Here is a 27029-nt window from a genome sequence, read left to right on the forward strand (position 1 = left end):
GAAGGGGAATGGTGTAGGAGCCCCACTTCTTTCCCCAGGGAGCAGAGGACCCATTTCAGTATCTGGAGGATGGGACTTTGGGATCATTTGGGGGGGGAGGGGGCAGGTTGTTCCTCTCCTTCCCTCCCGTCTGTTGGAGGACTTACCCCAAGCTGGCTGGATAACATCCTCCTCATCCTTAGACTCTGCATTAGAGTTGCAGCTCTTGGGATGGGGGGACCTGACATACCAGTCCGGTCTGAGCCCCATGCCCTGACAGAGAACAGGCAGGACATAATTTGCCCTCTGAAGAGCCTGTAAATGGTGCCTCGCATGGAAAACACGGCTTAGATTTAGTCTGCTGTTTTCAGGATAGCTCTGCCATGCCTGAATGGGGCAGAGGTGTCCTGGAGAGGAGGGTGCTTCATTGGTGGAGCTCGGTGGTTGAAACCATCTCACTGTCAAATACTCAATCCGGGGGAAGAAGAGGAAGAGAAGGAAGATAAATTGCTGCTGCATGAACAAAGAAAGAAGGTAAGAGGAAACCGAACCACCAACTTGTTCCATTGCTGGAGACAGAAAATCTAGAGGCCTGAGCTGAAGGGCTAGGCTTAGTCCTGGAGCCTCCAGCAGCAACACTGGACTGCCTCCAAATTTTATAAGTGTGGGGTATTAACCATTACTGGTGAATGCAGAAAGAAGCTGGATAACAGAAAATTATACATATCCACTCTTAAAAAGTTCAGAATTATGGGAATACATTTTCTGGAGATTCACTCCAAGCAAAGACAGCTCCCTTCAATGACAAAGAAGTAGTGAGAAAACGAGTGCAAAGTTTTATTAGTTTACATCTCAAATCAGAAAGCATATAGCAAGGAATTAAGCCAGACCTGTATAGCAAGTGTGACTGCACTAAAGGTTGTGGAACTCTATGGCAACATGGTAAAACTTTCCTCGACCTCCTCAAAACCGCTCTGTTTAACTCAGAATTTCTGCTTGGATGAAGTGACAACAAATCTAGTATTTGCTCACAGCAGAAATGATAAAGAAAGCTCATGTTTTGTTAACTGGATCTATAGCCAGCTAATAGGTGAGCAGAATACAGTTATATCCATAGACTTAGAACAAGAAGGGGCTTATTTTAGCAGCAGGTAAAGGCTATAAAGCAGAAGATTTGCTTGTTTCCCATCCATAGCCCCAAAAGGGCAGTTTAAGGTTCAGTTTTAAGACAGGCTTTGAAAGATGACTATCAGAAAGTTTTGCCAATTGAGATATTCCCTGTACCCATTGCTGGTCACACTCTGATGCCTCTAAACAAGGAGAGAAAAACAGAAATCTAAGCTTGAATCACTTAAAATACATCAGTGTTCAGAACACATTTTAGCAAATGTGGTTCAGATAGGCCACCACCAGCTATTGCTATTCTCTGTATGAGAGAATGCTTTTGAGAAGAGCCCAATACAGTTGAAAGCAATGGTTTCCTCCTACACATTTCACCAGTGTGTTCCAAATGGAAAATGCTCATTTTCCTCCATTCCTTCCACTACACAAGCCAAGGTGGCCAGGTGGTGCTTTCCCCAGAGCCCTCAATGATATCTGAACAGGCCTTAGAATAGGATTAGTGAAGCGGGTTTGTTTTTAAAGTCTCTCTGTAACCAGAAAGAAGATTTCTAAAACTTAAGACATTTACAGGCTAGAACTTTCCTCACCAAATGATAATTTTACAGAGCAGCTGAGTTCCAAATGGATCCAATTGGTACAAATGTCATTTTCAGTTTAGCATCTTTAAAGCAATAGTGTCTGATTAAACAAATTAAAGACATTAATTTCATTTTATCTTTTGTAAAGCATATGAATTTTTTAAATAAGAAAGGCACAAAACACAAGTTTAAAAACAAAGACGCTTGCCTCCCCACATCTCAAAACACAATGTTGGGTTACCTTGCTGCTTTTTGTGTTTCTTCTGAGAGTCCTTCTTCTTTCACTAGTTCCTCAAAATTAACAATATCTTCAAGGTCAGGAACAAACCTACACAATTATTGTGTGTTAGGTTTACATTTAACTGTGGTTTACTCACTGATGCATCAATTAACTTAAATTATAAATAAATTACACAATGAACCACCTTTGCCTTCAAGGCTCTGACACTGCTCTGCGTACATCTTCTATCTCTTTCTCACCCAGGGTCTGTTAATTCCACTACCAGCCTTGTTCCCTTCCTATCTTTCTTCCACAAGAATCTCTGCGCTCAGTCCCATGCTGCCCTGCTATGCCTGCAGTGTCCTCCCCAATCTCATATGCTACACAAGCTCCCACTCCTCCAAAAGCATCTTTCAACCATGACCCATACTTCCACACCATCCAAATAAAATCATAGCTAACAAACAAGAGGAAACCATGATGAACACCTTGAGAAAACATCCAGCCTCATAATACTGCCCATAAACCACCCACTCCCCTCACCTGACGCCATCTCTTTTTCTGCCATATACCATATGGTACAACACCTAGCTTGTAAACTTTGGAGGGTACAAACTGTGTCCTGTTCTCTCTGTAAAATGTTATGTACACTATGGCACTATATGCAAAGATAAATAATCATTTTGGTCTTTAAGAGCTCACCTATGTAATGTGCTATACTATACAAAAGGTTATGGTTTTGCAATGTAAGGGATTCTGAACTAGTTTGCAGGACAAGAGATACAATTCCTTTGTATCCTTATACAGTGTCCTTAAGGGAATATCAGTATGAATTGGGTAGCACAGGGATATAAAATATTAGTAGCAGCATGAAATATATTCATGTAGGTACCTAATTGCACTACTACAGCAGTGAAGTCCACCAGATCTTATCATTCGCACATAGCCCATTGCATTGCCTTTAAAAACAAGAAAAACAGGAACATACCTAAGTTAGATATTTACATGTACACATTTCAAAATCCCTGTTAACTCTGAAATTCTGATGCCTTGGGATAGCCAGAATGGTTTTACAAGAGAAATATTCTGAAGCTAATTACATGGAGAAAAAATGCAGATACTTTAGAGTTTAATGGCACAAAGTCCAACTAGAGGAACAAAACATGAGCCATGACTGGCTTCATCTAAAGAGATTATGTTCACACGCACTACATTTTTAAACTCCTTAACTAAGGTCCAGTAAGATACAGGAAATGTTTGTAAGATCAGGCTTTAGATCCCTACACCATTGGTGGCATCAGTGTGCCAAAAGTATTACTACAACTAGTAAATCAAATTTAACTATTATAATATATGCACACATTTGTATTTGATTCAAAACACCTTTTGAAGTATCTGAGTCTAACAGAACTGTACTTCTCACTTAGTGGGAAAGATACTCAACCTGGATGAATGTTGCCTCAGTCAAACAAATAAAAATTGAACCCAAAGCAAATTAAAAAAAACCAAAAACATTCATACAAGCTCTAGATACATCTTATATTAAAACATTTAGGACCTATTTTTGTGTAATTAGGTAAAACTCCAATTACTTCAATGGAAGTGCACCTGTTTATATCAGGCTTGAATTTGGGCTTCAACCTTAAAAAAAAGGTAAAAATAAGCAGTGTAGTTATAGGATTACAAAGACCTCTGCCATTAAAATGTTTGTACCATATTTTTAGATACAGTGATGCATACCTATCTGACTTATGAGCTGCCTGAATTGGTCAAGGTAACTTTGTCCATCAGGCGTTATTCCAAGTTTTCTGATGCCCCGGTTGAACTTCTCTGCTCTCTCAAAGGGATACTAGAGAAACAATTTTTGCAGTTTGTAAGAATATTGATCTTTGAAGAATCTACTTGACTTTTCATGTCAAACACCATTTTACCTTCCACCACCACCCCACAAACATTCACACACATTCCTTGTTCAATCTTTGAAAGTGTAACCCTGTCTGTGCATAGTAGTTTGTGAAAGTGTCATTTGACCAGGTCAGGTGTGCAAATTGCAAAGATGAGATTTGTTACTGCTATATATAAACAAGACAGCACTCTTCTTATAAGAGCAAACTACATACAAAGAACATTCCAGTACATTTTTATTCCAAACATTAAGCCTCAAATTTTTCAGAATTAGATGTGCAATGGTGGGAGATGAGAATTAGGCACAAGGCCTTGAGAAAGGGATAGCTACTGTAGTCGTATACCAAGTTTGTGCATTAGTGTCAACAGTGACCTCTATTACAAAATAGACAGGAATATTTATTTTAACTTTGGTAAACTTGATTTGGACTGGAGGTTTAGAACAACACTAGACTAGATCTGCACCAAGCATCATTATCAGGTTAACAAGAGAATAAACGTACCCCATCCTATAATACAAAGGAGTGCCATGTTGTGTCTGCTGATGAGTACCATCTAGTGTTCAGTAAGCAATTAGAATCAGATAAGCCAGTCTCAATGCAGGAATTTGTATACACTGCAACACTGTATTTTGATAGACCGGAAGGTGCCACTTGTCTATAAACATATAATTTTCCTTTTATTTAAAAAGTGACATTTGTAGTTCAGTGCATATCAGCTTTTCAGTGCAAAGGCAGCACAGTTTTTAATCAAGTTATTGTTTATCCAAGGTAGTGTACCTTATGATCATTTTGATCCTTGACTTCCCTGAAGAATCGGATATCTTTGATCAGTCTGGATTTGATATGTTCATCATACATGAACTGGCTAAAGATATAGAACTTTTTCCTCAGAAACTGGTAAGTGAAATTAACCTGCAGTAAAATTAAAAATTCAGAATTAGAAAAACCCTTTCAAATTAACATGATTCTCTAGTGACTATCATTCAGTAGCTTCTTGAAGCTTTTATTCCATATTATGACATATTTTTTGTAGGTGGACAGTTCAACACAGCCTGCCCCATTTTGTGGATCTCAAAGAGACTCAACCTGAGCAACTTTTTTCCTAAAGGAAGGTAAATCTTTTGTTGGAAGGTTTAATTTCCTTTAGAAAGGCCAATAAGGGGGCAAAGGGAATCTGGAATATAGGCTGATCTTTTAAAGCTCACGACTAGTATAGGAACTAGTTCTGGAGTATCCAGTTGCTGTCCCTCTTTTTAGCGTATGGGAAACATGCCTCAGGTGGCTCATGACCAGGATTCATAACAGTGGGGCAACAGTGAATCTCATTGAATGTCTGCTTTCATTGTAGTAAATTCTATAGCTAAGATTACATGCAAAGTTTCATTATAACCTTCCCACCTTCTTTTCACTTGCTCAACATTTTCTAAAATATTGTCCCTTGGAATTAACCGCCCCCTCCTTTTTTCCCCCCAAGTTACAGTTCATTCCCTGGTCTGCGTAGACCGTGGGTGGGCAAACTTTTTTGGGCCGAGGGCCACATCTGGATGGGGAAATTGTATGCAGGGCAGGGGGTTGGGGTGTGGGAGGGAGTGCGGGGTGTGGGAGGGGATGCGGTGTGCAGGAAGGGGCTCAGGGCAAGGGATTGGGGCAGAGGAGGGGTGCAGGGTGTATGAGGGGGCTCAGGGAAGGGGGATGGGGTGCAGGAGGGGTGCGGGGTGCGGGAGGGGGCTCTGGCACAGGGTTGGGGTGCAGGAGGGGTGCGAGGCTACGAGGGGGCTCAGGGCTGGGAGTTGGGGTGCAGGAGGGGTGCGAGGTGCAGGCAGGGGGCTTAGGGCAGGGAGTTTGGAGGCGGGGTGCAGGCGGGGTTTGGGCTCCGGCCCGGCGCCGCTTACCTAAAGCGGCGCCGGGGTGGAAGCAGTGCGCACTGGGGCATGGGCAGGCTCCCTGCATGCCTGCCCTGTCCCCGGCCCCATGCCACTCCAGGAAGCGCTGCAGCCCCTGGAGGAGGGGTAGCAGAGAGCTCCGTGTGCGCTGCCCTTGCCGCGCCTCCAGGTATCTCCCCTGAAGCTCCCATTGGTTGCGGTTCCCCGTTCCCGGCCAATGGGAGCTGCGGGGGGGGGGGGGGGCAGTGCCTGGAGGCAAGGGCAACACACAGAGCCCTCTGCCCCACCCCCACCCAGGACCCGCAGGGAAGTGGTGCTGGCCGCTTCTGACAGTGGTGCAGGGCCCGCAGCACCACGGGTGGCAGTCCCGTGGGCCAGATCCAAAGCCCTGAGGGGCCGGATCCGGCCCGCGGGCCATAGTTTGCCCACCCCGATCTAGACAACAGGCAAAAGCGAATAAAGCAGGAGGTGTCTGCCTGGCCAGGAAGTACTGTGATGTGCAAGATAACTCTATCAGTCGCTGATATCTCTGAGACAACCAACTCCAATACGAGAGGAACATATTATTAGCATCATGCTTGTAAAAGCAAGCACTTTCCTGCATTGCCACAAAGAGTAAGAACCCTCATTTCTAAACATTTTCATTTTGTACATGGTGCCTTAGAGAAAGTGCTTGTCCTTCAGTGCATAGTGCTCATCAAGTTCTTATGTTGTGCTGGCTTGGTAGGAAGAATGGGACAGCAAGACAGAGAGGGGTAAAGAGAGAGTGAGAAATTGAGTGGCAGTCCAAAATTTGATCATTTTTGGGTTAGCTGGATTTTCCAGTCAAGCTTTGGCACCACACCAGGTTTTTTAATTACTTCAATTACTATGAATATGCAACATGTAAACAGATTACATTTCAGTTGTAACAAACATCTGCAAAGCTTTACTAGGCTCAATAAACACAGTACTGTTATTTACAGTGTATAGGATGGTGTTCATTTTTACCAGACTACTGTCCTTATGCCAAAGATCATTACATTCATTCTATTTAGAAATCCTAAGCTCTCTAATAACCCATACCATAGAACAGCATCTAGATTTAAAGAAAGAAGGAAGTAGTAAAAGTCAATGACAAATCTTAGCCAAAGTAAAGTGAAATACATATTTAATAGAAGCCACTTTAAAAATGACCTTGCATTTCCCAAATTCTAAAATGGCAGTCTAAGTTGACTTAGTAGACATCAGCATCTCCTGATCTGCTTAAATGAAATGCTATAAAACCCCCATCCTACCAAACTTTAACAAGTAGCGATATATGGCACTTTAATTATAAGGGCCATTATTTAGAAATTAAAGTGTTGTAAACATAATACCTCTGTTTGATAACATTTATTTTCATCTTCAGGGCAATTCAGAGGTCTTCCAGGACATTTCTAAACAACTTGTTAGCTGTGGCATTTGCACAAAGATCTGACTTTAGAGAGTAACTACCAGTAATATAACTCATAAGAGACTTTTGATGTTGACTGCTTGGTGTTTGAGGACTACTTTGTTATATTTAATACAAAAAGCTATGTTCGTGCAATATTAAAAACTGCACAGTTAAAAACTCAAAGGTCAGGACATGCTGGAGTTCCGACGCTGTTCTGTACATATTAAAAAGAAACAGTCCAGAAGATACTTACTGTTGTGTTCATGATTCCTGTGCCGTGAGTTCGAATGGAATTAGCAATGTGCCGGATATTGATAGTGTTCAAATGCTTATTATTACTAGTTCTCTCAATGAAGATCTGCAAAGAAAAGGTCATCATATACCCCATATCAAAACCAAAGCTTATAAAAATCAGATATGAACTACCCATAGGAGTACAGAATACACCTCACCTGATTATTGAGATTGTAGAGGTAGCGAGATACAAAAACATGAATATTTCTCATGATTTCCAAAACATCCAGACCCTGAAACAATATGGCAAAAATCCTTAATGGATTAGAACAGCCTCCTGGGAGTCATTCAAATGTATTCAAAGTAACTGCTAATTGTGCAAATTAATTACTTGAAAGTCTTTTTGGAAGCAAAGTAATTAGTTATGTATGAAAATCATCACTTTTCCTTTCAATTTTGTGAAAATATCTTTGCAACTTGTTCTGGGCTACTTCAGGGCCTAGATTTATTTTATGGTTTGTTTGTTTGTTTTGTTTTAAATTTTATAGTCAGTGTCACATTAAAATTCAGGTTTTTTGCTTGTATCTTTTAACATTTTTGATTGTCAAGGTTCTTTAGTCATATCTAATAAGTGCAAAGCAAAAAGGGAAAAATTGGACCATTTTCTCAGCTTCCAAATAAAAATGTAAAAGCCTCCATATTCAAGGTTCACAAATTAATAGCTACTTTTTTTTAAAAAATCATTTACTGTTAATTACACCGTTTCACTGCTCAAAATGAAGAAGTATGGATCTAGGAATCAGGAGTTTTACCTTGGTTATGCTACAGACTTGTTAGTCTTGGGTAAATCGTCTAGGCAAAAATTTTAGAAAATGGCATCTAATTTTGGGTTCCTCAGTTTCTGTACTTTGTTAATGCCTTGAATAATTATCTAGGACTTCCAGAATAAAGTGGCACATACAATACCCACACATATACCTCACCTGTTCTAAAGTCTGACTGGGAAGATGTGCTTCTGTCATAATTAAGCCATAGCGCTGAGTTGCTAAATTCCTCATTTCACTGTATGTGGCCCAGTCATGAAGAGCTACAGTTGTTAGGTTGTAGAAGGTCTTGTCTAGGTAGTGTGTTACATAAACTGTAAAATCAAGAATAATAAAGTATGCATTAAACTATTAACTGCAGCTCTTAAATTGCTGGGGAATAGCAAAGAAACAAAAAAGGAAAATCCATAAATTCTTGCACTGGCACTTAAAACTGGGTTCTCTCGAAGAAAAGACTGTAACAATAGCCCAAGTGGGATCATCTGTGGGGACTGAACTCAGGACCTCTGCATCTAAAAGCCATGAGCCTTTACTAACTTGAGCTGAAGGACCAAGCCCACTAGCTCAGAGGCAACAAACTCCTAAACCTCTCTATATAAGCTAGCCACTAGAGGTGGGTAAAGAGCCACAACATTAACAACTATGGATTACGCTTGCAACGCCACTTTTGTATATCTAAGCTATTATTAGGGTGCAACTGAGATCACAGAAATCCATAAAGGAAATAGTTAAGCAAAAAGAAAATAAAGGAATACCAGAAGGATTATCAGAAAAACTAAAGAGATGCGGAGAAGGGTTGAGGGGAAAAAAAAGTATATTAAATGCAACCTACCTTTGATGTCAATGAACCGATTGAAAAATCGAATTGGGTTCAGAGAGAAAAAGTGGGCCAGATCCTTCATCCCAACTCTGTAAGGATTTCTGTCATCAAGCTTTAAGTGTGTGTGCACAGAAAGACGTAGATCCTTTTCTATTTCTTTACACAATTTGTCCAGCAAGTGCTATTCAAGGGAGTGACAAAAATTATGCTAAGAGTCCATTCAAAATCCTATTTTAAGAGAGATGAAATTTGCCTACAGAGCAAGAAGGCTAATGACACTAGTGACTGTGACTACACCTTAGAAATAGGTGAACCTGCAGCAGAAAGTCCTTGTTTGAAAATTTCAGAGAGTTCCAGGGACTGGAACTAGCACTAGCAAAAGAGGCCATGTTGATGCCCTAGTAGTCAAACTGAGGACTAATTCAGAAACTACATGGATAGCTACCTGTTATTAGAGATAATATGAGATGCCCAACTTCTAAATGAACAGTGTCAGTTCTAGGACACCCATTTACATTGACTAATCAGGAGGATTTAGAATGTTTTTGTGGCCAAGTGAGGCTTCTACAATTTTTTACACCAGTATGGTTCCTACCTAGATTTAAGCAGAGGCCCATCCATTCCCTGCAAACACACACCCCCATTACTGTGACCATTCAAACTAATTTAAAAACCCATTTGGCTTCAACCAAATTCAAACCATGTTTGTTACAACAGCTCAGATGGGACCAACAATATGTGATGGACAGGGTGGTTGCAAGCCACCAGTGCCTATTTGCAATCCTAGGTTGAGAACCCCTGGTTTATATAATGAGTGTACAACAGATGTGATTTACTAAGAAAGGTGTGGTTCATTTCCAATAAGACTTCGTACAGTTCAGCAAAACCTTCAATATATTATTTTGTCTGAGATTTCTCTAGAATCCCAGAATAGATTACATTTGTTGTGGAACTGGACAGAGAGAAAGAGTGGTCCAGTGGTTAAATCACTAGCTAAGGACTTGGGAGATCTGGGTTCAATTCCCTGCTCTTCCTGTGTGACCCTGAGCAAGTTACTTAGTCTCTCTGTGGGTCAGCATCTGTAAAATGGGGGTAATAGCCCTTCTCTAACTCACAGGGATACTGTGAGGATTGATATATTAAAGATTGAGATACTCAGATACTATGGTAACAAGGCCAGGTAAGAACATGAGATTGAGAAAATGTTCATTTTCTCATTTATCACCATACTTCACAGCAGTCTCAAAGACTTCTATATAGGTTTTATATAAAAGCTGACTTTAATACACAATCCAAATAAACTGTCACCATTAGACCCTACTCACAGTAAACCCCGAACTTGTACAATTACCTCATTTAAAACTTCCATGATTTCTTTGTCATAGCACTCCAGAAGTACCTCACAGGACTCCAAGTGTCTTGAATGCATCATAGCAGGAACACAGTCCCGTAATGCACTAAACATGTACTAAAAAACCAGAAAGAAACTAATATGCAAACCATAAGACAGACATGTCAACAAACATCTCAAAATATTTAGCATGTGAAGGTTAAAATATGCCCAATTTAAACAGTTTAAAATCTCAAATCCAAAGAACAAGGATCACTTTCTAGCTGATTTTATTTCATATGACTAGTCACTACAATAATGTAAAACCTAACATACTGTAGCTTTAAGCTTTTTAAAAATAATCTGTGTGACTGGAAGCAGGGCCGGCTCTGGCTTTTTGGCTGCCCCAAGCAAAAAAAAAAAAAAAAAAAAAAAGGGGGCGGCCAGAACGGCAAAGCAAAAAAAAAAAAAAAAAACCTGCGGCGCGGCCGGAGCGTGGGTGCAGGGGGACCGGCTGGGGGGGGGAGAAGGGGGAGGGAGCGGGCAGGAGAGAGATAGAAGGGGGTGGCCAGGGCTACAGCAGGGGCGCTGCCACGCGGCCCCTCCCGCGAGGGCTCCGCTCCAGTTGGCGGGGAGGGAAGGAAGAGGACTGCCCTGCAGGGCGCTCTGGTTCTCCGCGCTGCCGCCCCCTACAGGGCGGCCGGAGTGGAACAAGAACAAAACAAAACAAAAAAAACCGCCGTGCCGCCCTAGGATTGGGCAGAATGCCGCCTCCAACAATCTGCCACCGCAAACACCAGCTTGCTCAGCTGGTGCCTGGAGCCAGCCCTGACTGGAAGACTGATGGATTCAGTTATCCTAAAACAATGAAGGAAAGAATGTTAAGTACTGTAAGCCAATTTGAATTGACTATCTGTTATCGTCCCTGCCCCCCAATCATTAGATTAACAAGTATTCAGTTCTAGCCTTTTGCAAGTCCATTACTTAAAATAGTGATTAAACATAAATTCGTCATAGTGGATCAGACAAGTGATTCATCAAGTTTAACATCCTGGACCAGTGGTTCATCCCTGGTAAAAGCCAGTATTGGATGCTTCTGAGTCAGTTTTAAAAAAAAGTTATAATGCAATTATCTAGTTATGCAATATTGCACAAGGAGGGGATAAAACTCCAGTGTGGCCCCTATGGCAATCCTTTGGAACCCAGGTAATAAGTACCTTATAAATACCTAAATATAAAAATAGATGCACACTGAATCAAAAGATTACTAAGAATTTTCCATTTTTTGTTTTAAATCTGCCAAAGACCTTAATTTAAAAAATGAAATGACTGAGGGGCAGGGTAAGGAGAGACAGACAAACCATTGTAAGTGATGCCTACTATTTAAAGTACTGGTTGAGATTTTCAGAGCAGTTTATCAGACATGCCTTTCATTAATTTTAAAGGGAAGATAAGTCTATCTAAACCCCTTTAATGCTCTTAAAAATCTCAGGCTCAGTTATTTGTAACACTGGACTTGTGATTTTTAACTGTTTTACAATTTTAAGGGTTTTCTTCCCCCGCCTCCCCAGTTCAACAAGCCACTGTAACTGAACAATTAGGGGTATTTCGTATTTACCTGCAATCTAGATGCATCAACTGCATTTTCATACACATCATCTAAATAAATTGGGAAGACTGCTCGATGCCAGTACAAGAAGCTACAATCACACTGTGTTCGGACGCTAAAATGCAAGATATTCGTTATTAAACAAAACCCGAAGCAGCGCAAAAGAACATGTAAAGGATGGTGAACTGCACGTCAGCAAGACCATATTTTTGCAGCACATCATCTGTAATGATATCTTTATGCTTCCTACAGCAACATTATAGTAAAGGAATTACTCTAGTCTCTGATCAGATGATGTACACCAGCAGGGCCAGCTCCAGCTTTTTTGCAGCCCCAAGCAGTGAAGCGAAAAAAAATAAAAAATAAAAAAATAAAATAAAAAAAAGATAAAGCACTTCGGCGGCAGTTCAATCGCACCACTTCATTCTTCAGTGGCAATTCGGCAGCGGGTCCTTCGCTCCCTCTCTTCCTCTTCAGCGGCAATTCGGCGGCAGCTCAAAGAGGAAGAGAGGAACTGAGGGGCCCGCCGTCGAAGACCTGGACGTGCCGCCCCTTTCCGTTGGCCGCCCCAAGCAACTGCTTCCTTCGTTGGTGCCTGGAGCCGGCACTGTTCAACAGTGCCAAAATACTGAGCCACATGCAGACAAGCATCTTCCTCACTGATGCTAGTAGTAGATACTGAACTTGAAAATGCTGACAATTTATAAAGCATTCAGAAGGTACAGTGTCATGGTACAAATTCATTTACATTACTGGCGTTTACATGACATGTCCAAAGTATATGTGTAGGTCCACAGACCATCAAGATTCTATGAATAAAATCTGTGTATAGCAGTGTTTGCACAAAATCATTGCTAAACATTTCACAGCCAGTTACAATTTATAGCAGTTTAGGAGGGAGGTGTTTATGTAAAATGCAACATACTGCAGGAAGCCTAATCTTTAATATGGAGGTATAAAAACCAAGGAGGTTATAGGTTCCAAAAGTGATGGTCCATGTCAGATCAAACAAAAAGCAGGGTGCACCAGTCAACAAGATCTGCATTTCTGCAAGCTACTCCTCCTTATTAAAGATTAGGGAAGCCACAGACGTCATTATAGAATTCTGTGGCCCACATGCTGGCCAACCCTGGTCTTCAATGTACATGAAAACAATCAATTATATGTAGCTAAGTGTAGAACACAGAACATCCTACAAGATTTCATAAACTGCACCACGAAATCTCAACACACGAGCCGACACTGCTTTCTCCCCCCCCCCATCCTTTTGTGCTGCTTACCGCTCCTTAAGTTCACTGATTAAGTCCAGTTTCTTCATAACTACTTGGAGGGGAAGCAGCTCTTCATCTTTAAATGTTTTCTGTTAAGAAAAAAAAAAAACAGCAGAGGAAAATGGGCAGAGTCATTTATTGTTTAATTGGAAAATAACAATTACTTTTAAAGTTGTCACAACAGTTGAGTGAAAAAGCTGTTTATTACAGCTAACAAGGTAACACACAGTAGTGAGGGTTTGAGCAATAGTTGCACTTACCATCTGTGTGCCCACACTCAGTGCAAGGGAAACAATAAGGCGCCTCTGTTTTATACTTGGCCCGTTGAGGGTATTCTCAGCCAATACCAGAGCAGAGAGCACATCCAGGCGCTGCTCACTGTATTTTTTGTCAGAAATTACTCTTTTCTTGATGGGAGAAACAAAAATAGCAGCTCACACTTTATGTTCATGGAAAAGTTATCAGAGACCAAAAGCAGCAGCCTATTCTTTTATTCGAAAATCTGGGCACTTGTCACACCATTTCCAGTAATATTCTATAAATTAGGCTTTTTGAACCAAGCTAAGTGAATCCAGATTACTTCCTCTCCCAAATTTAATTGGATTCTCTATTGTAAATGCTGGTAAATATACATAACTCAGCACTGGCATAAGACAGGTATACAGTAAACAGGCATTGTGCAAGCCTGCACATAGCTTTGCATGTACACATCACTTCTGTTATATACACCATCCCTAGTGTTCCTGTAGGAGCGCTTTCTTTCACTAGGAAGAAATCCAGCAGTGCCCAACTTTATGGGCTGAATAACCACAAATCTATAAGTGCACATGTGAAGAAGGTCCCCAAGTCAACCTGCACTTTTCTATGACATCGTATAAGTGGGAAAACATAGCAAGGACCGACTGCCAAAGTGAGCTCCCAATTCTGCTCCCACTGCAGTATGTGGAATTTTTTGCAATGGACTTCAGTGGGAACGTGATCAGTGACTGGTTAGGAAGCTAGGCTCATATTTAGGAGTATGGATTTGATTCAAAAAAGAGGTACGACTCCCTGAAAGATTTGGTGCCATAGGAGAGAATTCCTTCTCTGATTATAAGGATATATGCTCAGCTTGAAACTCTTCCCCTTCAGTGATGTCAGATGCTCCAGGTACATGCAGCAAAACAACTGCTGTGCTGCGGAATACACTACGTACACCCTAATGCTGCATTAATTTGGAACAGCACATTAACAGATTAGCAAGTACCACAGAGGGCCTGCAGTAAGTGACTTTATGCTGTTGTTTACTGATATGAGCCTTTTGTTTACCTTTTAAAAAGGGAATTAAACATCAATCTATTCATACAAGGGTGGGGGGGTTAATCTCCTGGTATCTGTTTGACATACAAATCTTTTAATGCGCTTGGATCATATTGCTATTTTTTAAGCTTGGAATTTATTTAAAGCTGTAAAAAAACTATAGAACAATTATCTGATCATATGGGTATTGCCCATTTTTAAAGCATGTGTAATTTTCATAGCAGCTTTATTGTTTCAGACAGGTTTGCTGGTTCTCTGTTCAACAGTGATACCCTTGAAATGTGTTAGATCTGTTTATTAAACTAAAACAAACATTTTATTTATACTCAAAATGTGACAGAGGAGATGTGCTAGATTATAGCTAAATTTCTGTTACATATAATAAGTAAGAATCTGAATAATATGCACATCTACTGTTTAAATATGTAATGTATTTAACACTGAGCAGAATTATGCGCACACACAGGAGAAATGGAAAATCCAATAGCACCATTTACATCATGCAAATTGGAGCTCAGCTGCAAGAGAACATATATACTAGCATTTCACATCAGGAGAGCTAAGCTGAAATCCCGTTTTTCCCTTTGCCCACATAACGTAATTCAGAAATCCAAGGACAGCAAGTGTTCCAAGTGAGGTGCATTGGTCCCACTTCTGGGGAAGCGTGCACAGCACCTGTGTACATTTGATATCAGGCAACTGGCACTTCCATAAGCATTAAATTTGTCCTACCCTTTCCTTTCAAAGAAGTTTAACATTATATAGTAATCATTGAAAGTACTGTATATGTGAAGCCCTAAAACTGTAACAGTGTGCATGCTTATACATACCATCACAAATCACTTTAATAAAGTAACAGTAAAGTAACAAAGAACAGGTAGGCTAAATGAACAAACAGCACCATGTGATTAACTAAAAAAAATTGCAATTAAAAAAATTAATCACGATTAATCGCAATTTTAATCATACTGTTAAACAACAGAATACCAATTGAAATTTATTAAATATTTTGGATGTTTTTCTACATTTTCATATATACTGTATTCTGTGTTGTAATTGAAATCAAAGTGTACATATTTTTATTACAAATATTTGCACTGTACAAATGGCAAAAAATAAATAGTATTTTTTCAATTCACCTCATACAAGTACTGTAGTGCAATCTGTCGTGAAAATGCAACTTACACATGTAGATTTTTTGTTGTTGTTGTTACATAACTGCATTCAAAAACAAAACAATGTAAAGCTTCAGAGCCTACAAAAAGCGGGCAGCATTATCTCCTGCAAATATAAACAACTTGTTTGTCTGAGCAATTGGCTGAACAAGAAGTAGGACTGAGTGGACTTGCAGGCTCTAAAATTGTACATTGTTTTATTTTTGAATGCAGGTTTTTTTTGTACATAATTCTACATTTGTAAGTTCAACTTTCATGATAAAGAGATTGTACTACAGTATTTGTATTAGGTGAATTGAAAAATACTATTTTTTTGTTTTTTTTTACAGTGCAAATACTTGTAACAAAAAATAAATAAAAAGTGAGCACTGTACACTTTGTATTCTGTGTTGTAATTGAAATCAATATATTTGAAAATGTAGGAAACATCCAAAAATATTTAAATAAATGGTATTCTATTATTGTTTAACAGCGCGATTAATCGCGATTACTTTTTTTAATCGCCTGATAGCCCTAGTCACAGGAAAAGATCAGAACAAGGCCAAGATAAGAGGAGCAAGTGAATAGAAGAATGTAGAGAGAGTGTGTGCCACTGGTGGAAGAAAGAGGAGCGATATAACAGGATTATCATCTTTGTTCATGTCAGTACAGTGCCTAGAACAATGGGGCCCCGATTCTTGATTGGGGTTCTTAAATGCTATAATAATAATAATAGCAGCAGCAATAGAAATCGTAAAAGACAGGGTGGAGCGAGACCACAGACAGTTTCAAATCAGGCGAATAATTTTGATTTGGAATGAGAGATTAAATAAAATGATTGAGGGTGACATAGGATTCCATACCTTGAAACTTGGATTACATACCTTGGCTATAGAAATAGAGTTAAGAGCCTGATGCTGGAGATGCTGAGTTATGTGTGTCACAGAATCTGCCACAACCATACTTCTTCTATAAAATGTATGTTCTATTGCCTGCATCAGTTCCAAAACACAGTGGTTCATATTAATTATAAAGTGACAATCTAAGTAATTTCTTTCTATACTAACCACACTGTCCACCTGGCAATATAGGATTTCCCTTCACCACCCTTGTATTTTATATTAACTGGAGATGCTGAACACCCAAAACTTTTGCAAAAAATCAGGCCACTTATTAAGGCGTCCATATATGGTTTTCAGACTCTAACTAGAGGTAACCATTTCTCTTTAAAAATCTTAGCTCTATATGTTTTCTCTATTTCAGCTCAACTTTAGAAAGATACTCTTCAAAACAGTTAACATCTTTCCTGGCAAAAAAAGGATTGAGATAAAAAGCAAACTGTGGAGGTGTTTAATTACATAAATATACTTTCCCTTTCTCTCCCCCATCCCATCCAAACTTTTAGAAGTCACTTTGACACATTCTATCACTCCGTTCTTTGAATGTGGTGTCTCACAGCAGCTGTATGATGATGCTTAAATGAAATCATAATGCCAATCCTATAACCTACCTTGAGAAGTTCCACAAGTCTGCATAATGCTTTCACTGAGGTTTTGGTCATAGGTTTTTGCATTGACATGTAGAGATTCATTGTGGTTTTAATGATGGTGCTAAGGCTGTAAGCATAAAGAAAACCCTAGAAACAAATTGGGGGGGGAAAAAAACTCCACAGTAATTTCAGACAAGTAAATATTCTCTATTTTTTTTATTACCATACAGAACATAAATTCCTGCCTTTTCACTAGCCCTCCAGAGCATAAGCAGCTCTCTCATGGACAGTCCAAGCTTGTATAGTCACGTGAAACTGGAAGTGAATATCTGTCAGTTAGTTTGTAATTATGAAGCTGCAAAGGAATCTGCAAGTCATTAAATCAGCTAACTATAGCTTTAGAAACAATCAATACAATTAAATCACAAGCCAATGAACCAACCATTCAGACAGACTAACCACAGTTTGAGTTCACTGTAACCCAACTAGGGTCACCAGATGTCCCGATACTAGAGGCTTTGTCTTATATACACAACTATACTGCCCTGCCACCCCCACCCACAAAAAAGGTGTACCGATTTTTCACACTTACTATCTGGTCACACTAAACCCAACCAAGAGAGGCATCAAGATGGAGAAATTGGACTAGGATAAGCAAAAACAGTTGCAAAGTCCCCAAGAGATAAGTGAAATCAGTAAGATATGAAGTCATTGTAAACCTCTACAACTTCTTTAAAAATCCAAATTTCATAATAAAAAACAAAGGAAGGGAAAACTGAAAAAAAAAACAAAGAATATCACTAACATAGACATTAAAATGTGCCAAACTCTTTCAATCAATTTAGGCTACATCCAGAAAGTCCAGAACAGCATCCAAGTATTCAAAATACAACTTTCAAATGGAGTACAGCAAAAACTTGGAGAAATATAGCAAGTTAAAGGTGAAACTTTCAATTTGGTATAGAGAAAAGTATCACAGCATATTAAAAGTAACTACTCAAAATGAGAAGAATAGATCCTCCCATTGGGATATCTTCAGATCCTTAATTCTTTATTTATTCTCATTTTAAGGAGAGTTTAAGTATAAAAAAAACAACAACACTTTTCATGTATACTATGAGCTCAGAAGGAAAAAATTCAGTTGATACTGAAGCCTGGAACTAGCAGTATCCATCAACAAAGGCAGAAGTGAGGACAGAGCTGCTACAAATGAATGGGGAAGACACTAATGTTGTGTGTCTATTGTACATTCTCTATTAAACTTGCATTTATTTTCAATCAACGTTTTGTCAGGAAGCTGCATACAAAATGTGCAAGAAATAAATGCAGGAATCGTGTACACATACAGCAAAACTATGCACTCTTACCAGAAAAGAAAATTAACTGCATCAGATGCTAAAGAGATTATCCCAAAGCACTGTCGTTGAGTGCAACACAATTAGGCAATAGCCTGGAACTTGTTGCCAGAAATAAGAATATGATAAATACAACTAAATTAGGCCGCCATCCCCGCCCCAATGTAAGCATCTCAGCATTGACATTATACTTGAGAAAGACTACTTGAATGGGAAATGGGAACAACCTTGGGAAATCACTGAAGCTTCAGTGGAAAGATTCCAGCTTCAGCCCATGAAGATTCAGTCAGACATATTATTACTTTTTTCACTTCCCGGAAAGCCCCATTTCTACCATTCTATTCTATACCATTCTAGTTCTTAATAGAACTAGACTGGACAACACATTTGAGAACATATTGCAGGGAAAAACCCTGCATTTGCAAGGGAATGCCGAGACAACCACATAACTTCTATGATTCGTTTTCAATACTCACTAGCTTCCTTCTAATCACCGAGTTCTTAATGCAAAAAGCAGCACAAATACACTACATATAATTAAACTAGCAGCATAGTAAGAAATAACCCACCTGTATAAAGACATTACATCTGTTAGAAAGGTCTTCAGCAAACTTATCCATCCGCTGTTCCTTAGACAAGATAGATTCCATTTTTGTCATCCATGAGCTCACAAAGACATAATATGACTGCACCTCTCTGGAGAAAGAAAAATAGGTTACTCACTTCAGAGAGCAGCTGAATGCCGTTACCAAGCATCGATAGCTAGTCCCTCCCAAGGAAAATGCATAGGAATATTCAGTCTCCAAATGCAATACTTTGCTCCCTTTGCAATGGGTACTAGAGTACCTCAAACACAACCTTAAATGCTCCATAAGGTAAGTATTAGCCTGCATGTGACAAGTGGGGTGACTAAGAAACAGAAGTTAAGAAACTTGCACAAGCTTGAACAATGAATCCAAGTCAGTCAGAGTCAGAATTAAAACTTAGATCTCCTGGTATTTCAGTCCTCCAATTTTTTTTTAAAACAGAAGGCCATGTTGCATAAGATCTCATTGTTAATACCTTGAATGAATAGCCCACTCAGATGCACTACTTTTTTTTTTTTTTTTTTTATTAAAGTAGTGAATAAATCTGCAAAAATAAACTGTGCAAAAAAGTTATTTCAGGGTAAAAAGCTTTACCAAGTTTAAACCATAAAACAAAGCACCTATATCATCTGTTACCATATTAATGCCTGACTCAGTATTGTACAATTTGTTTTAAATACTGTAGTTGTAGAGGATGGATATACTGATTACACTGGATATTATTAAAAATTCATTAAAAGTTAAGAACATAAGAATGGCTACACTGGGTCAGACCAATGGTCCAACTGGCCCGGTATCCTGTCTTCCAACAGTAGCCAGTGCCAGATGCTTCAGGGGGAATGATCAGAACAGGGCAATTATCAAATGACCCATCTCCTTTCATCCACTCCCAGCTTCTGGCAGTCAGAGGTTTAGGAACACCAAGAGCATGTGGTTGCATCTCTGACCATCTTGGTTAATAGTCATTGATGGACATGTCCTCCATGATTTAGTTCTTTTTTTAACCCAGTTACACTTTTGGCCTTCACAACATCCACAGGCAAGGAGTTCCACAGGTTGACTGTGCGTTGTATGAAGTACATCCTTATGTTTGTTTGTTTTAAACCTGCTGCCTATTAATTTCACTGGGTGACCGTGGTTCTTGCATTATGTGAAGGATTAAGTAACACTTCCCCTATGTATCCAGCAGTGTTGTAGCCATGTTGGTCCCAGGGTATTAGAGAAACAAGGTGGGTGAGGCAATATATTTTATTGGACCAACTTCTGTAGGGGAGAGACTCAAGCTTTTGAGCTTACACAGAGCTCTTCTTCGGGTCTGGGAAATGTACTCAGTGCATCACAACTGAGTGGACACCCTGAGTACGTTTCCCAGACCCAAAGAAGAGCTCTGTGTAAACTCAAAAGCTTGTCTCTCTCACCAACAGCAGTGGGTCCAATAAAAAAAATATTACTTTTCCTATTCACTTTCTCAACGCCATTCATAATTTTATAGACCTCTATCATATTCCCCCTTAATTATCTCTTTTCTAAACTGAACAGCCCAGTCTTTTTAATCACTTCTCCTCATATGGAAGCTGTTTCATACCCCTAATCATTTTTGTTGCCCTTCTCCGTACCATTCCCAATATTAATATATCTTTTTTGAGATGGAGTGACCAGAACTGGACACAGCATTCAAGGTGTGAACGTACCATGGATTTATACAGTGGCATTATGATATTTTCTGTCTTATCTAATTCCTTTCCTAATAGTTCCTAACATTCTGTTAACTTTTTTTTTGACTGGTGCTGACCATTGAGCAGATATTTTCAGAGAAGTATCCACAGTGACTCCAAGATCTTTCTTGCGTAGTAACAGCTAATTTGGAGCCCATCATTTTGTATGTATCACTGGAATTAATTTTTCCAAAGTGCATTACATTTTGCATTTATCAACACTGAATTTCATCTGCCATTTTGTTGCCCAGTCACCCAGTTTTGTGAGATCCCATTACAACTCTTCACAGACAGCTTTGGACTTAACTATTGAGTCATTTTGTATTGTCTGAAAACTTTGCCACCTGTTTATCCCCTTTTCCAGCTCTTTTATGAATATGTTGTATAGCATTGGTCCCAGTACAGATCCTTGGGGGACCCTGCTATTTCACCTCTCTCCATTGGGAAAATTGACTGTTTATTCCTATACTTTGTTTCCTATCTTTTAACTAGTTACAGATCCATGAGAGGACCTTCCCTCCTATCCCATGACTGCTTACTTTGCTTAAGAGTGTTTGATGTGGGACCTTGTTTAAGGCTTTCTGAAAGTCCAAGTATGCTATTATCAAGTGGATCTCCCTGCCCACATGCTTGTTGAAACCCTCAAAGATTCTAACAGACTGAGGCATGATTTCCCTTTGCAAAAGGCATGTTGACTTTTCCCCAATATATCATGCTCATCTATGTTCTTCTAATTTTGTTAATGATAATAAGCAGTATCTCAAAAGGTGCAGTCCTTTATAAAACCTACTTGGTAAGTAACTGAGCCTTCTGTTGTAGAAAATTCTCCCTTTGAGTTTTAATCACATGATGGCTTCTCCTATCCAGAAGTTTGGCAGCAGCTGGCATTTTCTGGATCAGAAAGTTATCAGCAAACCAAATAATATTAGCAGTTAATGTGATGGCTGGCACCTAGAGCACCAAAAGAGGAGAAAAAATTAAAATCAAACAAACAGGGTAGCAATTCCTAATAATTATGATTGACATGAAATTAATTCCAGTTACAAAAATCTAAAAATCAACATTATACCACCCCCCACAAGCTCAGAACCTTTTTACTTGAACTATTTGTTATACGTCAGAAAGAGTGCAAAACTTTAACAGTATTAATCAACTATTCCTTGTATGCAGCACAAGTGCTATGTGGGGAAAAAAAAGTTCCTGCCCTGAAAAGCATATATTTACATCAATATGCAGAATTATTATTGTAAATGTTTCTCAGGTGTGTTAAGCCATGCACTGCTCATATGTTCATGCATTTTGAACGAGCTACAATAAATTCTACTGTAGCCAAGATTTTCCATTTTCCACTAATGCCAAGAAACGGTAACATCTTACGACCAAAGTGTTAAGGTACAAAGTCTTTCCTCAATCCCCTAATGTATTAGAAAAAATACATATACAGAAACCACAATAAAAAAATATTTTTTCTCAAGAACATTAACTATCTTTAATAAAATCAAAACATTTCACTTTTGTAACTTAGCCAAGTTTGTAACCCAATCTAAAACCATTAAGAGAGTAAACAAGTTAACTTATCCAAAAATAAGCTTTTAAAAAGTTAGACTAATATTAAAGCTGATACATCAAATACCGATAGCAAAGAAATGGAGATGAGGTAGACACAACCTCCTTTTGTACTCAGAATAATTATGTTTTACTTTTGAAAAACCTAGCCAAACTGCATTTTAATAAAAACTAAAATATATTTAATTTCATTTTGCTTTTAATATATTTTTTAAATTATTAAAGGAAACAGCAAAATCTTCACCTTTTTGCCAATGTCCAGTAACGATTTGTAAAATTTCTTGTCTACTGTCCGAAAAATCTGAAAATGCAGTACAAAGAGACCACAAATTCCTACGTACTTATCTCTCTGGTCAATTTCTGAGGGTTCACCTTGTATAAATACATACAGAAGAAAATATTTTTGAAATCTGTTTCTAGACAAACAATATAAAAACTTTTACAAACAATGAAGTCCGCATGAAAAAAAGCACATCTTGAATTACCAAGTTTAGCTTCAACATTTGCAAAAATTGTGCGAATACTATGTGCAAACTCTTCGGCAAAAGTGCTATTCTTCGAGACAGCCACTCCTCCATTGAGAGAGTCAAACTGTTGTTCTATACAGGCCTGAAAGAAAACAAGACTCATTTACAATGCTAATTCCATGAAGTCTGGGCATCCAATGAATATTGTTATTGCAAATAGGTTGTCTCATAGCATGAATCTGTAAAGTCACAGTTTCAATTTAAAACACAGCTGAAGTCAATGTTCAAATGTGTTTTGTCTGGTTCATTACACTGAATGAATTTTAGTATTAGGGGATAAGACTTTTTTTTTTTTTTTTTAGCAAGAATGTGGGCTTTATGTTTTGTTATTGATTGGTTTTGCTTATGTAAGGCACTCAGACAACTCAGTTATGGGAGACTATATGCATTTCCAGAATAAAATACATTACTAAAAAGCTCTTGGCTGATCAAGGGTATTGCCTCATTTGTTTTTAGGATGTGAATCATGAAGCTGAAATGTTCAACAACAGGACAGACATGATATTGTAACCTTAGTAAGGAAAGAGCAAAAGTATGTTGGTGGATATAATGGAAAATATTTACTAGATTTATAATTTAGTTTTAATATTTTCTTCACGTTCTTTGTTCTGGTCAAGGAGGAAAAAAGCTGTCTTGCTTGCATACCGGACAAATTCCCACTGAGCCATCCAAATTAAACATACAATAAAGTAAATGTGACATTGGAGAGAATTAAAATGGAAAATTCTTCTTAGCTAGCTGGCAATATGATTCCATGAAGTAAGAAGCATTTCTCGCTGAATAAACTGAACTATGTTTGACAATAAAGTGTACTTACAATTGGCATCTAGGAGGTTATTCGTAGGAAGAGGGGACTGACATTAATTAGGATATAACAATTAGAAAAGACCTAAATGTAACATAACGTGAAATGTCTATCTTGTTTCAATGCTTGTTTACAATTTCAAATTTAATTATTAAGGGCCAGATCCTCTGTATAGTGTATTTCAGCATAGTTCCTCTGAGACAATGCAGCTACACTGATTCCCACCATCTGAGCCCCTTTAATTTCCATATTTAAAGTTTAAGAAAGATTTTACTTAAAACAAAGATCTCCACACAGTTTTAAGTCAAAATATCCAAGACTGTTAAGTTGTAAAAGAAAAACAAGGAATTTTTGGCTTGAAAGACTATTCATGCCTGTAGAATCAAATTATTTGCCATCGCTACATGCCACCTGCCTGCATCAGTGGGGACAGTCCCAGCAGCAAGGAAGGGAGACACTCGCCAAGGGACAATAGGTAGCTCCTCCACTGGGAGCCTCAGGCACCCATTGGCCAACTGGTGGAGAGGTGTGCTGATTGGTCAGCATTCCTCAACTCCCAGGATTTAGCCCAGTGCAGGGGCCACGTGGAACCTGTTTCAACTCCGTTCCAGCAGCCCACCCTACCCACCAAAATGAGGAATGGGAACTCAGCCAGATAGATGCTGTAGGTCTAGCCAACTGCCTGTTTAGGAACTTTTCCTCCCAGGGGCCAATTGGTGGAGGACCAGGGAGTTTTGTGCCTGGCTCGCAGCACCTGCAAGCCACAGTGGGTTAAGTAGGAACGCGTATGATACCTAACTGAGGTACTGGGTGGTGCTGTTTACTTGTTGCAACTTGAAGCTGCTTTCCAGTACAGTTGAGAGAATACAATGAATGGTTCCCAGAGGTAACAGACCTGGGATTTTGGTGATGGGCCTTAGGCTCATGTAGTAAGTGGAGACCTTGTGGTCTTCATGGTCCCCATCCTGCTGCACCTGAAAGGGGGAGGGTGCTTGGACTCAGAGCAGAATCCTGGGGGATAGACTCAAGAGTGTTACCCACCATAATGGGTTATATGGTTCGAAGCCCTGTAACTCCCGCACTGGAACCAATTAAATGCCTGGTATAGGAGAGTGTAGGTGATGGGCAGGTAGCACCCCACACTTGTGTTAAAGTTTAATAAAAGTTGCGACCTGTCGCTTAATTCCATGCATGTGTCTATTTTCATTTTTCCACTGTGTCCACATCAATGAAATTCTTGTTACAAACCTAATTGCAGTATGGCATTTCTTACTCAGAAAAAACTCCCAGTGACTACAACAGAAGTGCAGGTCTGGGCTCATTATTGGCACTGTTTTGTGACTTCATAATTTACTGTTCAGTGCGCCAACTAGTTTGATCAACACAATTTTCCCTATGCTCTGTCAATATCATAAATCTGGCTAAAACTTCAGCATCACAAATGCAATCACTTTTCAATAAGACAGGTACCAGCAGGCTTATAAACAATATGTATTTAAACTGTATTTTCAAACATGTTTCAGGTTTTTCTCCATGGCAAGAAATACTAGCTATGAACTTGCACATTTCTGGGCTGAACAAGAAAGGTGCAATTACCTTTTAGCCAAGAGTTATTTTGTCATATGTACAAGCCTGATGATGATTAAGGGGTATGATTCATGTTTTAACAAATACTTTCAAAATCAGAAATATTGTAGCTGTAAGGAAAATATCTGAAGTTAAATCATATCCAGTTTAAAGAAAATCAAAGCACTTACAGAAGATCAATATCCTATTATACAACATTTTAGAAATTAAGTCCCTAGGATACAGCTTCCCCACAGTACTGTGGAATGTGTGTTAATCTAAATTTATTTACCTGGAATATCATCCCATCAAGTAACTGGCCTTCCAGTTTTAATAACAACTTCTCAAATGGCTTCAGTTTATCTTCCTGAATCCCAAACTTTGAAGGGTTGTGATGGACAGATTTTAGTAGCCTTGAGAAAGAACATACACAATCCAATTAAAACAAAATAACACCATTTGTATCGCATCTTATATTTGTTTCAAGGAGTCCTCCATTCTAAGGGTATATCTATACTGCAGCAGAGAGTGCTTCCAAGCACAGGCAGGCAGACACGAGCTAGCTCTGCTCAAGCTAGTGTGCTACAAATTGCAGTGTAGCCCGGGGTAGCTTGGGCTAGCCACCTGAGTTCAAACCTGCCCGGACTCCCTGAGTATATACTTGGGCGACTAGCCCGAGCTGCCACCCATGCTACCCCAGCTGCACTGCTATTGTTAGCTCCATTAAAGCTAGCGTGCTAGCATGTCTGCCTACCCGCATTGGGAAGAACACTCCCAGCTGCAGTATAGATGTATCCTAAGAGTCTAGAGTCACTAACACTTAGGTTGCAAACTGTGAGTTGTGACCCCAAATAGGGTCGCGCCATCAGCAGATGGGGTTCTGGGTCCAACAGGCCAGATTCAGCCTGCGAGATGATGCTGTCTGCCCCTAAACCTGTCCAGACCTGCTCCACAAATGCTGCACCAGGAAGCCGCCATTTTGATCTACAAAATGGCACCGTCTGCACAGCACAACCTCACATGTATAGCATGTGCAGAGGGTGCCATGCTGTAGATCAAAACAACTGCCTCCTGGTGCAGCATTTGTGGAGCAGGTCCGGACATGTTGGCCATGTGGAGGTGGCTGTGCAGATGCCAATTTGGCCATTTGCACCATCTGGCTGTGTAAGCACCCAGCTGAGGGACTTGAATGCAGAAGTCCCTTATCAAAAGCCTCATCAATAGAGCATCCTCTCTGCTTGAGCTGATAAGAGCCTGTGGTAGCCTTTTCTGAGATGCGACTCTGCAGTGGCTTGTAAGCTCCTTAAGGCAGCACCCATATCTTCTTTTATGCCACCCTGCGTACCCTGTTGGCACTCAAGGATAAAGAATCATAGTAAGTCACTGTCTCCATGCTGCCCTAGTATCAGCACATGGCCTTCCTAAGTCGTGGCCTCATTTGCTTAACAGTGAATTCCTCTTTCTGATTTGTGATAAGAGGCACAATGCATTCATTTTTACACAGAGTAGCTGCTTCAACCTCCAGCAGCAAGTCTAGTAATGCAGTTATTAATGGAAAACAAGTGTCTGAGAAACGTGCTTGCAAATATAATGAGGCTTTCTTTGATTATGGCTTCACCAGTGTTTTGGTCAAGAATGAAGAAAGGCCTTAATGCCTGCTGTGTCACACAGTGTTATCTACAGAAAGAACAGGAGTACTTGTGGCACCTTAGAGACTAACAAATTTATTAGAGCATAAGCTTTCGTGGGCTACAGCCCACTTCTTCAGATGC

General features: G+C 39.5%; 1 protein-coding gene across 2 annotated transcripts in view; it reads right to left on the minus strand.

Annotated features, from left to right (window-relative positions):
* Positions 1-27029, minus strand: part of WASHC4 (WASH complex subunit 4) — a 55422-nt gene that overhangs the window by 9537 nt on the left and 18856 nt on the right. Inside the window, exons 10-29 of one of the 2 annotated variants that reach the window (XM_065408035.1) lie at positions 25550-25670; positions 22845-22968; positions 22604-22731; positions 21584-21744; positions 19061-19187; positions 18716-18718; positions 17158-17283; positions 16532-16639; positions 13455-13601; positions 13204-13283; positions 11933-12038; positions 10336-10452; positions 8997-9165; positions 8324-8478; positions 7559-7633; positions 7360-7464; positions 4584-4718; positions 3640-3748; positions 2792-2858; positions 1921-2007 (exon numbers count right to left, since the gene is read on the minus strand). In XM_065408035.1, coding sequence (XP_065264107.1) covers positions 1921-2007; positions 2792-2858; positions 3640-3748; positions 4584-4718; positions 7360-7464; positions 7559-7633; positions 8324-8478; positions 8997-9165; positions 10336-10452; positions 11933-12038; positions 13204-13283; positions 13455-13601; positions 16532-16639; positions 17158-17283; positions 18716-18718; positions 19061-19187; positions 21584-21744; positions 22604-22731; positions 22845-22968; positions 25550-25670 — 2250 coding nt within the window. The remainder of the gene's footprint in view (positions 1-1920; positions 2008-2791; positions 2859-3639; positions 3749-4583; positions 4719-7359; positions 7465-7558; positions 7634-8323; positions 8479-8996; positions 9166-10335; positions 10453-11932; positions 12039-13203; positions 13284-13454; positions 13602-16531; positions 16640-17157; positions 17284-18715; positions 18719-19060; positions 19188-21583; positions 21745-22603; positions 22732-22844; positions 22969-25549; positions 25671-27029) is intronic. The other variant, XM_065408027.1, reaches the window with a different exon arrangement.

Source organism: Emys orbicularis, chromosome 1 (genome assembly GCF_028017835.1).
Source record: "Emys orbicularis isolate rEmyOrb1 chromosome 1, rEmyOrb1.hap1, whole genome shotgun sequence".
Lineage (NCBI taxonomy): Eukaryota > Metazoa > Chordata > Testudines > Emydidae > Emys > Emys orbicularis.